This window comes from Pteropus alecto, unplaced genomic scaffold (assembly GCF_000325575.1).
Source record: "Pteropus alecto unplaced genomic scaffold, ASM32557v1 scaffold81, whole genome shotgun sequence".
Lineage (NCBI taxonomy): Eukaryota > Metazoa > Chordata > Mammalia > Chiroptera > Pteropodidae > Pteropus > Pteropus alecto.
Window position 1 is genome coordinate 3,318,068 of NW_006433378.1, and position 13,225 is coordinate 3,331,292.

The 13,225-nt window shown below is 40.8% G+C and overlaps 1 protein-coding gene across 2 annotated transcripts in view; it reads right to left on the reverse strand.

The window, feature by feature from the left end:
• Nucleotides 1-13,225, reverse strand: part of PPM1L (protein phosphatase, Mg2+/Mn2+ dependent 1L) — a 243,317-nt gene that overhangs the window by 11,186 nt on the left and 218,906 nt on the right. Inside the window, exon 3 of one of the 2 annotated variants that reach the window (XM_006908182.3) lies at nucleotides 1,640-1,801. In XM_006908182.3, coding sequence (XP_006908244.1) covers nucleotides 1,640-1,801 — 162 coding nt within the window. Of the gene's footprint in view, nucleotides 1-1,611; nucleotides 1,802-13,225 lie in introns of both variants that reach the window. The other variant, XM_015586552.2, reaches the window with a different exon arrangement.

Sequence of the window (13,225 nt, forward strand, 5' to 3'; positions counted from 1 at the left end):
TAGAATACCTCCTGGACATAGCAGGTTAGATTAAGCTCCTCTGATACAGTGTCCAAATTTGCTTCTATAAAAAAAACCACTGCAGGGTGCAGGTGGTGGGTATGGCATGAAAGAAGAGGGAGGATAAAATGCGAGTGACATTTCAGAACAGAGCACTGGATGCTAGGATGACATTTCCAGGTGTATTGTAAACACATCCTTGCCTGCTTACACAAGAGCAGGCTAACTGTATCTTAAGTTCAGGTTCACAGCGGACTCATGGGGAGATGGTGTCTTCGTAAACAAGGAAGTCAGAATATTTCACTCATACGGCCTGCAGTTCATTAAAGCTTGATAGATGTTCCTGTAAAATTGTTCCATCTCATTAACAGAAAACCTGACCAAAGCTTTCATTAAAAATTATTCTGTGTCTCAATCAGTTACTGAAGCAGGATGGTGTAATAAAATTCAACATTTTTTGACTCAACAGTACAGCTTCCTACTGAGAAAACTCAAATGTTGATTAGGTTCCGGGCAGAGCTGACCTGTAGAGATTGAGAGTCAATCTGCAGACTACCCCTAGGCAGCAGGGGCCTATCCTGGTCAGAGGCCCGGGGTACATGAGTGCCCTCCTGGCAGCTGGGCCAGCCGCCTGGCATATTATGCAGAGCCTACACATTGTCAGAAGGGAAGGAAGGATTTCCCCTCTCTGCAGGTAGAAAAGAATCCTCCCAAATCAAATTATAAAAATATAACCACCAATTAATAATATTCCTTCGAGGCTTTGTCCTAGTGGCACCTTCGTGAGGCCTACAATGACCACCCCTGACACTCCCCATTTCCCTTACCTGCTTTATGTCTTTCCATAGCAGTTATCATCTTATAATAGACTACATTTTTACTTATTTATTTGTTAATGTCTGTCTACTACATTCTCTACCTCTATCCCAATTCCAGAATGTAAGTATATATTCCCAGCCCCTAGTTGTTGAAAAATGAAAAAAAGAAAAAAAAGGACCACCCCCCCTCCTCCAAATTATTCACTTATATCAGGCACTGCACTAGGTGCTGGGAGGATAGAAATGAACAGACTAAGTTTCTGCCTCAAAGAGTTCAGTTGAGAAGGCAAAACAGATAAGAGAACTTGGTATGAGCATACATTATGAAAGGTGACCCAAGAGGTCCACACGAAATACTGGGAAAAGACTGAAGGGGTACCTAACCCAGACTAGGGGAGCCTATGGCATAGTGTGACAGGGAAGGCTTCCAAAAGGACACTCTTAAATTAAGTCTTATAGGACAAGTAATGGTCACCCACTCGACAGTGGGGATGGCACTTCCGAAGGCACAGAGGTATCAGAAACATGGTTCATTTGGGGAATGGCTAGCAGTTTGGCTGGAGGAATGTGGGTTATGGCAGGCAGGGGACCAAAGATCTCATTAGCTTTTAAACTAGTAAAGGGCTTTTTTGGTCCTTTTGGAATCTTTGGCCACGAAGAAGGGCAAATTTGTAGCCATTTATTTGTTGGGAGTTGCACAAAGCCCCGTCTCAGCTACCTCAGCAGCAGCCTCTATGCTAATTTACTAATCGCTGGTAAGGGAGCATCTTATGTCCCAGGAGAGCCCCCTCACCCATGTTCGGAGGCGTTCACAAGCTCACCAGCTCTCTTTATCCTCTTTCTCTCCTTCAGTTGGTAAGGCTTGTGATCATGAGACAAAGGAATGGCGTTCCCGTCCTTGTCACATAGGACCCCACGCGAGTCACCCACATTGGCCACAGTGAGGTCTTTATCTGATAGTAGAGCAATCAAACACGTGGTACCTGAAAAACAGAAAGGAGAGGCAATGTAGGAGGTCAGCAATGCTTGGAGGTCAGGCTGCTTCCTGTGGTTACTGGATTCGTCAGTCATTAAAACTGCTCCTGCTGGGTGAGAATCTGACTCCAGCCACTCTGGGAAGGGCTATTCATTTCAACAACACACGAAATCCGACACTCAATTTTCTTAACCATTTAGAGTGTCACTGGAATAGGCTAGGATAACATTACCATTTTTCGTCTATGTTACACTTAATTTAAACACATATTACATTTAAAAGGATTAGAAGAGAATCAAAATCAGTTTGAAGCTTCAGACAATTGACACATATTTTCTGCTTTTCATTGGCGTCAGTTTCTGTGAAGTCCCAGTTGAAAGTGGGGAGGATGGGGATAGAGAGGGCTCCTCAGCTGGAAGGCCTGGAACAGCCAGTAAATGACAGATGCCAGCAGCCAGATCCCACGGAGCATCTAGGATCCATCTGGAGCCTTGAGGGAGCCACCTATACAGTCTGACAGCAAAGACTGGTGGTCAGAAACAAGTCAGCTCCAGGGTGTGATGGGGGAAGGCTATAAGGGTGGAAGCAGAAACACCTACTGTAATGACAGAAACGAGGCCTCAGTAGATAGGAGGTAGGGGTGGGGGTGGTTAGAGTCAAAGGGAAGCAACACTGAAGACCTGCTTGCTGAAGCCCACACGAGACACAAAAGGACAAGTTTTACTCAAACCGGTCTTGGAATGAGGATGGATAAAAGCGAACAGAGTTGGACAGTCTGGTCTAGTTGGAGGCTGCTCTCTTACCTGCCTGGTGCCCTCTGTCCAGCTCTTACCTTTTCTCCTCCCTCCCTCCTGACAGTGTATGTAAAGCCTGCTGAAATGCACGACCCTTAGGTCATGTTCCATAACAGAATACAAACTGCATCTAAACAGCTCTTTAGTCTTCACAGAACACCAAAAAAGGCTGAATTCTTAAATAGACATACAGAATAAATACAGGTTGATATCAAGAGCAGGAGGATAATTAGCATATTCAGTTATGATAGTTCTATTCCATTCTTAAGCCTGTTTGACCCTCATCAGAAATGGAAGCACATGAAATGTTGGTTAACTCAGGAATTCTGAAACAAAAAGCTTTGTGAAAGAAAAAAGGAGGATAATTAGCATATTCAGTTATGATAGTTTTGAAATTCCATTCTTAAGCCTGTTTGACCCTTATCAGAAATGGTAGCACATGAAATGTTGGTTAACTCGGGAATTCTGAAACAAAAAGCTTTGTGAAAGAAAAAAAGACTCAGAGATTATTGAAGCAAATCACAAATCTTTTACCTGAAAAAAACTATAAGAGTAAAACAAAAGAACAATTCATAAAATTACAAATAATTATTCTCAGTTTTTGATATCTGCTGCATTTTGGTCTTCAACTAGCCTCACTTTGTCCTCAAGCATCTGATTGGGTTAAATGGTCTAACACAATCAGAGCCTAAATTCTCTGATAAGACATGCTCATAGAGTTTGAAAAGTGAAAAAGAAACATGATGTTACTGACTATTACATGGCCTAGGGGCATCGTATCAATACAACTCTTGGAGCTGTCTATCTCTAAGGCCCTCTTCCCTTCTCAACTCTGTACACTTTGAAAGAGCATGTCCCTGGCTTTTGCTTCCACTACCACCGAAGTCTCTGCCATCAACTTAGTTGACTCTCCTGAGGTCCATACCAACGGCTTATAGGTGTTTCCATTTGCTGCACTACAGAGGATCCTGGAAAAGGCTTTGGGGTCTCCACGTGAGGGAAGCAGAGGGATCCACCTGGATGAGCTTTCCTAACCGTATTTCAGCCACAGCAGTTCTCTATCTGTTGATAGCTGTATCGAGCTACTATTTGGATTTTTTTTTTTTTTTTTTTGCCTAATAGTTGTGGCTACTTATAGCTAGGAAAAATTAAAATTTAATTGTATATGTCATTAAGAACTACTGAAATGTTTTAAGCAGGATAATGACATGATAAGATCCATCTTAAAAATAATTTCGATGGCATCGTAGAAGATAAACTGGAAGCAAAGAGTTAATGAGGATCTGAATGAATGTAGTAAACACAGGAATACAACCAGAATAGATCGATTATAGAGAATGAAGGAAACAAGGGAGAGGGGGAAAGGTTTAATGTTCTGCGGTCTAGATGGGGAGAACTGGGTGCTCCACGGACAAGGACTTCAGAGGATATCTGCTTGGGGCTTCTGAGAAAGGCTTTCTTTCCCACTAAAAGAGACACAGTGCAGAAAATGATGTGCTTCTTTGGCCTAATGTTGGCTCATGTGTTTCCCAGAACCGTGGCAGTCATCTTACAACGATGAGGGGCTATGATTCAGGGTCAAGACACTGTGACAAGAATGAGAGAGCAGAGGGCTAAAGAGCTTGCATCCCTGAGACATCACAGAACCGCTGAACCATCCTGGAATCACCCTATTACTGTTCTGTGAGACAGTAAATGTCTTTACTGATTAAGCCCTCTTTAAGTTGGATGTTTTGTTCCTTGTAGTAGCCTAACTGATTCAGGGGCTTAAAGTCCAACAAGGGACTTACTGATGAGAGATTTAGAGTATTGGCTATTTTGCTTTACTCACGTGTTGGATATATTTAAGATTCATGGCCTGCCATCATTTGTCAATAACACAATCCTACTGTTTTTATGAGTACACGAGATCTACCCCATAAGTTGAATTTCAGGAATATACCACTTTGAGAAAGTGGGACTGTCTATGTTAACAGCAGAATCTTAGACGTGGTCAAAATGGGTGAGTCCCAGACAGTGGAATTAGAGTTGGAGATAGTGTTTGGAATCACTGAAACGTCACCACTTCTTTCTATAGAAACCCGCCTGCGTCCTGGCTGGAGGCCCAAGCATGTTAAGACAATAAACCAGGATGCTTTACTGTAAGCAATTTATTGTTTGTACTTTGTAGTCTTAGCTTGGGATTATAAGAGACAGTTAATAATCTAATCTTACTTCACAGAACAAACTACCTTGTTTTTGAGAAACTCCAGGAATACACTTTGCCTAAGAGAAAAATAAACAAAATCACTTTTTCTTTCATATACATGAGAAAAAACTCTTAAGATTCTGGCTACTAGTTTTGAAATAAAAGACTTACTCCATCGCAGTGCTATTTATCAAAAATACCAGGGTCTAACAGTATTTCTTCATTCTGAACCTCAGGATATTTCTGTATGAACTATTTAACTTAGATGAGAACGTCATCGCAAATCCAGAAGATCTCTCAGAAATTTAATGTAATAACCTCACTTCACAGATTTAAAAAATAAATAAATAAATAAGTAAATTCACACAGATTAGACTTGGATGTCCTCGATGAGTGACCTCTGGCAAGTTATGTAACTTTTAGGCCTCAGGAAATGGCACCACAATCCACCCAGGTGCTCAAGCTTGAAGCTATCTTTGGTTTTGCTCTTTTCCTCATTCCTGATTTTCAGTCCATCAATAAGTTCTGTCACTCTTACCTCTAAAATACATCTTAAGCTCTTCCAGTTATCTTGTTCTCATTGTGTTGACTCTAGTCCAAGTCACTGTCATTTCAGCCACTGGACTACTTCAGCAGTCCAGGCAAGGAACAACGGTGGCCAGGGCCTGTGCGGTCTGGCCCCCATTCTCTCTCTTGCTTAAGGCCTACCTTCTCTTGCGAAAACATGCCATGTCTTTTGTCGTCTGTGGACCTTTGTACTTGCTGTTTCCTTTGCTAGTACATTTCTTTGTCCTTGACATTGCCTGACTAATGCTTATGGTGATGTCGTAAGTGTGACATCTTCAGAGAAGTCTTCTCTGACTGAGGGAATCGTGTCTTCTCTTTATTGCTTGCATTGCCTTCACAGCACACATCTATGTAACTCTCTTGTTTATTTATTTAAACAATGTGTTTAATGTCAATCTTCTCTTGTACAACCGAACTTCTCAAGGGTAGGGATACTGTCGGCTTGTTTTCCCTAACACTGAAGTCTAGAACATCACAAGTACTCAATGTTAGCTGAATAAATGAATTAATAGATGAATGAATAAATAACCAAACATTATCTCTTTGGTCTTGATCTGACATTACGCTAAGCTCCTGCTATCTTGCCCTGAGCATGTCAGCCCAGTTCAATACCACACAATATAACATCCTCCAGATACCATAGTGGGGAGATGCACAGCTACAGCAAAAAACATTCTACACATTGATCGAAACATGATGACCTTCCTGTACCTGTATAACACATGCTCACAGGCACAGTGCCAATAAGTGGAGAGAACTTTCAGCCCAGGACTGTCCAGAGTTCCTGCCTCCAGTTCAGGCTCCTGGCCCAACGCAAATGAAACATGGGGAGGGCTCCCAATCCCACCACAGATTCCAAAGCTGTGGCTCTTTGTGAAGCCATAAAGGCTCATCACAGTGGTCATTAAATGAGAAATTTGTGTCTGCTTCTGACCTCAAATTGTACTTCAGCGAAACAGGCACGTTTTTGTGTTGTCCTATTAATTCTTGTTTTCCTTAGGGAAAACACAAAAATGCAAATTATTCATCAGTCTATTCTTCTTAACTAGCATTCTCTCCTCTGATTTAGTTTCTGGGAGGCAAACAAAGCAAAGGTACACAAGGAGATCTATTCTGGATTTAGCTAAATAATCTGGTTGGAAAATATTAGGCCCTTAATTCATGTGATGAGTTGAACTTGAGAAAAATGTAAATCCCAATGAAGGTTAAGTAACTTGAGGTATCTCAGACATCTTTTGAAAACCTAGTTATAAATACTTTATAAAAACTCAGTTTAAATAATAACAAAGGAGTAATAATAATTTGTTCAGTACTATAAATGCCACTGGTAGCTCACAAACATACTTGTAGTTGAGGTCCTAACACCTTAGTGTGGGGAAGGGGCAGGCATTATTCTTTTCCTTTGAGCAGATGAGGAAAAATTGAACTCAGAGACTTCAAGTGTCTTATCCATGGTTATATCATTCAATGCATACGTATTGAATGACTGAATGACTTAAAAAACCCCAGGAATCCAGAATCATTTCTCCAGTAACAATAACAATGATAGACTTTACTGCTTAAGCATTTTACTATAATGTTAAACATTTTATTTATTTTTTGTAACTTAATTTATGCTGCTCTATGAGACAGGCATAACTATCCCCATTTTACAGATGGGGAAACCAGGTCTCAGATAGGATAACAACCTGCCCGAGTCACACACCTGGCCTGACTGGCTCCACTAGGCCACACCTTATAATTAGCTTGTCCTGTTCTCCCTCTACCTCAAGGAGAATGATTTCTTTGACCAGTTTCTGCATTTCTGTGTTTTGAATTGTCTCCATCCACTCGACTCCATTTGCAGTATACATTGGTGCACATCACAGAAAAGTTTGTAAATCAGGAAAAAAATTTGTTTGGTGTGACATGAATTTCCTTTAACATAATTGTGGCTCTGTATTAACTCACACAAAGCTGGTATGTTCAACTTTTCAATAATGATCAAACAGAGGCATCTCAACTTCACTGGACTCAAAACAAGCGGCTCAGATTAGTTGACCTTTTCAGTCTGAATATTTTGCTGGTCCTGAATTAGAATTGCAAACTCCAGAGCCTTCAGGGGAGTAGGCCAGGCAGAATGAAAATCTGGCCCTCTTGGAGCAGCTTTACCTGCTCCCGCCCTCCCAGCCCCACCCCACTTTTGATAGAAACAAAAGTTTCTGAAAATAACTTTTCTACTCCGAAAGTGACAACAGGCATCAGGTTTTAGTGTTGTACAAGAGGAAGTGGTGGGGCTTGTGGCAAATTGAAGAGCACATGCTAAGCGGCCAGCAGGTCCTCAGCAATGAACACGATTCTCATGTGGGAATGTAGGCCCAATGTGAATAGTTCTTCAGATTTTTCAAGGGAGGCCATTTTATGTGAACTCTCCTGATTTTCAAATGTTGGCAACTTTTATTTAAAAAAACAGTGCAAGCCGAACAAAAGGCAACTGTAGATCAAATAATTCTTTGACCCATTAGACTAACAGCCTCTTTCAGGGCCAGGATGATGCCTTATTCATTGCTGTATTCTTTTTTCTTTTTTAAAACTATTATTATTAGAAAGTGCTATATTCTTATGATAATAGTATTTTACACACTGCACAGACTCCTAGTACAAGGGAGGGGCTAAGGATTGAGGTGGTGGTACCCTTTCAATTTACAAGTTGTATTAATTATGATATTTGTACAGTTTATACTTTTGTATTATGTAAATATATATATTCTAACCATGTCAGTATACACACTTATTTAGAAAAATATTAACAGAGTTATCTAGGTGATAGGATTTTAGACCATTTTGCTTTTTTCTTTATACCTTTCAGTAGTAAAATGTATTTAATGTTATTTAAAACCACAATTTATTCACAACATTTCAGACGCATATCCACTATATAAAGCAAAGTATATACAAAAAACAGAACCGACAATCGGTACAGAGAGTAGGATGGCACAGGTAGAAAAAAGGCCTGGAGAAACGGCAGTGACAACGATGGCAGCAGCACTGTCGAGAGTTCAAATTCAGATTGACTAACAGTGACTTCCATCCATGACTTGGTGACAAACAAGTGAGCCTCAGCGTGTTTAGGCTTCCCCTGCACAGCCTCGCCTCATCTCTGAGCAGCGCCATCTACAGTTTCTACCAGAGCAGAACGCCCTGACTTGGGTGCCAATCAAAACCCATTCCCTTCCATCCCCTGCACTCCCCACCCTCTCTTTCTGTATGTGCACAGATATGATTTAAAAATTAGAGTCAGGAGAATTTTTATTTTTGAGAGTTCCCCTTATTTGCTTATAATTCGCGTGGACATTCTCAATACAGTGCCATACTGCTCATGCTAATAGTGATTGCCCTCTGTGACAGCAGTCGAATGAGAGAGAGTGTTAAAGAGAGTTAGAGAGAGAGAGAGAGAGGAGAGAATGGATTTCAGGGAAGGTGTTACAATAGCCTAAAGGCCATTCATTATACAAAGCATAGGAAAATCAACACATTTATAGGATGAGGAGAAATATAATAGGTTTCTCTTGTAAAGATTTGACAATGAATGTTGTTGGTTCAATAACATAATTTCAGGGCCTAGATGACATCAGGTAACTGACAGAAATTACATTGGTGTGCAACATATTGGAAAAAGAGCAGGTGAGAGCAGTCATTAATGGACATATCACCAGAATGATAAGATCACTGTCAGCAGAGGCTTCTGGGCCCCACCTCCCACAGCCAACACTGAGATGAGCCCTGAAACACAGATGATAACAAGCCAGGCAGCTTGGAGATAAGACACCTGGCCCCCATCCACTATCGGCATAATCTTTAAGTCTGCCAAAGTTAGACCTGCTTAGAGTCTGTTCACCAGTCTTTCTTGTAATAATTAATGCCATGGCAGAGACGGACTTGTTAGGAATGATCCGTTGTCCGAAAAACTAAAGAGTGAGCTCTCATCTTTCCTTCTTTATTCCTTTTCTCTCACCTATTGCCTGAGCCATTGCACCCACCTCCTGCTCTAAATTCTCTGGGAGGTAGGCCCTCTTCAGAATTAAATTAATATGTGGGCTGTGCTGAGAATCACCTGACACATTAGTCTAACCACAGGAGGCTACTGAATTAATACTAACTAATTAATGATTCATACCATAAATCAATAGCGCCACCGTAATAAATCTTGTAGTAATGAGTCTGAGTTATTTTTTGCTACGAGAGCCTTGAATGCAAAGTTACTGGAAAGAGATCTGTGTGTGCAGAGACATGTATAGGCCAACTTATGAGAACTACCGTATACTGACAATTCACTGTGTGTCAGGCTCTATGCTCAGTCCTAGGCATATGTAATTTCTTTAATCCTAAAGGCCTATGAAGTACTATTAATCCCCATTTTGCAGATAACAAAATTGATTAAGGGATTAGCCCAACATCACAGGGCTGCTGACAGGCAGAACTCATCCAGTGTTGCCATAGTGTTGCTCTCAGCCTTGAGGCAGGCTTTCATGATTTTGTGCAAACCAGAAAAAGGTATATCTTCCTTAACACACTTTACTACCATCTCCATAAAATGGCCATAATACATATTCAAACTGACAATGATCAGAGTGTGAATGGTGCCTCTAAGAGCCATGTCGTCAAACCTGCACAACATACGGGCAACCCTGCTTCTGGGTCATTTCCTGTCCCCAACCATCCCAGGAGAGCGTCACTCCATGAGGAGTTGCAGCAGAACAGCACATCAGAGGGTTTCTACTTCACACAGAGATTGGTAGCAGCCCCAAAGCCCGACGTGGAAGAGTGGAATGTCGACAGCAACACACCTGGGTGTTACAGAGAATGCATCAAGGCCTTCCTTCATCAAGACCGGAAGCACTAGGATGGCTTCTTTGTGGGCTTTCACTTAGAGAAAGCAGCAATGGGACACATCTATACGCAGGGAGGCTTATGTGAGTCCCTACACTGGGTACGGACAGAACCCCCCACCCCCACCCCAATGGTGCCTCTTTGGATCTTCCTTTGCAACCAGAAGCTGGCTCAACTTCTCGTCACCACATTCTGGAGGGCAAAGTGACAGGAACAACATTTTGTGAGAAAAAGGTCTGTTATAAATTAGAATTGTCATTGCATGCGATTTTTGCCTAATCAACCACTGAATTTGACACTGGCTGAATGTGAGGCAGTCAACTTGATAACAAATTTTATTAAACCCTAGTGTTATGTAGTTTAATTCTAGATTTAGGTATGCTTGAGTTCTTCCTCAGCAAACATGTAATTAATAAAATGACTCGAAGAAATTAAAAAGTGTATGAGTCCAGATATGAGGTGTGCCACTCCAACTATGAAAAACCTCTTTAATGGGAGCAGGGAGTCTAATTCAAGATTTTAGCATCTAACGGAGTATTTATTTAATTTCACACTTCGCCAGAGTTAAAATATAGATGTGTCATTAGGTGCTCTTGAATACCATTTTGAAGTTGAAATGTTCTTTAACTTCACATTTCAACGGCTTTAATAAAAATGTTTATTTCACACTTGAGAGTGGCCCGTGGACATCCTGCTAATCCTTCCTTTTCAATTAAGTATGAACATGTTAAAGAAAGTCGCCCTCCATTAAACTAAATCACATGCATTGGGGAGTCTTCGGCTATACTTTCTGGGCATTTTGGGTACAAGTAAGTAGAGATGCTTTTGTGATACTCATTAGCATACTTCTCATAACTATTGGTGACATTTAGTTCAGATGAAGGCATGCTACTGAAATTAATTTATAATTATATAATCACATCCTGGATTATAAATCTAGTATCTTTTAATGGTAAATAAAATTAATTTCATGGTTCTTCGATTTTTCCTACATAGGCCAGAGAAGCATTGGCTATATTTTTTCACGCCTTCGTGCTATTTGATGATTAATCAAGTGAGATACCTCACTTTTCTTCAAATTCCCAGCAAATTATAAGTACTGTCTCTGCTTCTTTATAAATCTATGGGAGCGTGGTATAATAGAAACTTCTGAAATTGAGCTTTCCTAAAAGGGGCGTTCACTTTTCAATAAAAGGAAAGAGGAAAAAGGCAGAGAGAGAAAGTGGGAGAAGGCTGGAAATGAGAGGTGGCAGCCTGATTCATCTGGTACTTCACAGAGAATTACATTTTCTTTGACTTTTTTCTCTTAGCATAGAATCAAACCTCATCCCTATGGTTTCAATTAAAAACAAACCTGGCCTTTGAGGTTATTAATTTATCTTTATTTAAATTACCATATAATGATAAATCCATTACATATATATGTGTTGGAGGGTGACATTTGGTGATATTAATGAAGTTCCTGCCTGTTGTGCATATATGACCCTCCTTCATTCAGTCCGAGGCACTCATTATCCCAAGGGAGATTAGGATTGCTGTGGCTCAAGTGCAAAGAGAAAGAAATAGTCATGTTTAGCTTTTGAATTTCATGGTGACTGTGGAAACTCACAAAAGAGCTGGCCAGGTCAGTTAAAAATGAGGAGACTCTATAATGAGAGAACATTGTGTTTTAAGTAGGTCCAAAACCTCTCTTGACCTCCAACTGTTTAATATACGAACTTCATTTTTTGAACTGAAAAATAAGAACACTTCAAGGGGCACAACCTCCGTCTATCTAAGGCTCCTCTCAGGATCCCTGGAAAGTCGTCCTCCTGGCCAACAGCTGAGAAGTGAAGTTTCTCACAGCTCCCCACTGCCCTTCTGGATCACCCGAAGTCGAACAGGCTTCTGAAGGTAGTTTTTTCACTTGCCACCAGTCTAATGAAATCAATCTCTGACCTGACTAGAAAGCGAGGTTTTTAAGCATTAAGCATGATTCATGTATTTAATTTTGTTTAGGGCTCCACCAGGGGACGTTTCTCTTTACCTATTTTACTTAGAGTTCCTGAAAAAGTATGAAGTTTGCAGGAGCCTCACTCACACAGAGCTGGTTCTAGCCTACAGACAGTGCAGAACTGCTAGGGAGCAGGGAGCAGGGATCTGGGGTGAGGGTGCAGTTGGTCTGGACTCACACAGCCCCTAAAGGAGCTATAAACCCCAACGTGGCACAGCCCCTGACTTGTGGGTCTTCTGCCACGCTGGCTGCAACAAGATTCTGGCTGAGATTATAAATGGTGCTTACATAGCCTCTGAACTCATCTGCTAGCTAGCCTGGAGGCTCAAGTTATTCATTCATTTAGCAAGCTTTTCACAAGCACTTTCTGCTATGCCAGGCATTCTGATAAGAGCTGGGGACTCAGAAACAAAAGATGAAATCCCTAGGTGAAGAAGTCACAGTATAATGGAGTGCCAGAGGGGAGAGCATAGAAAAACAATTATATTAAGGTTGAAGTTGAGAGAAGAGTCTGCTGTGGATTGAAGAGGAGATAAGTTTCAACTGATGAATGAGTTAGCCAAACAAAGTTGGTAGAGAGGAATTCCTGGCTTGGATTGTGTGTGAGTGTGTGTGTGTGTGCCTGGGGGAAGTTAAATAAATAAAAGGGCACTTTTTTCCTCTTCTATACTTGAGAAAGATTTTTAAAATATTCTTTTAAATGATGATGATTAGGACACCTGAATTAACTTGAGTCCAAATATATGTCAACTCTCAATATGGAAATTACTGGCATTAAGAAATGTCAAAGCTCTTAAACATTCCTGAGTTGCAAATATAAATATAAACCCACAATCTATTTAAGAAAATTGTGTTTAGAAAGGAAACATGAAAAAGAAGCAAACTCCCAGCCTGACTTTCGAATGTTCACAAATCACCCACATAGAATTCTCTGTGATTACTTAATAGTGTAAAGGCTTTGACCACACGCGATAGTGCCCAATTTCAGCAGTGTAGATAGTAAATCATTTCACTTCATTT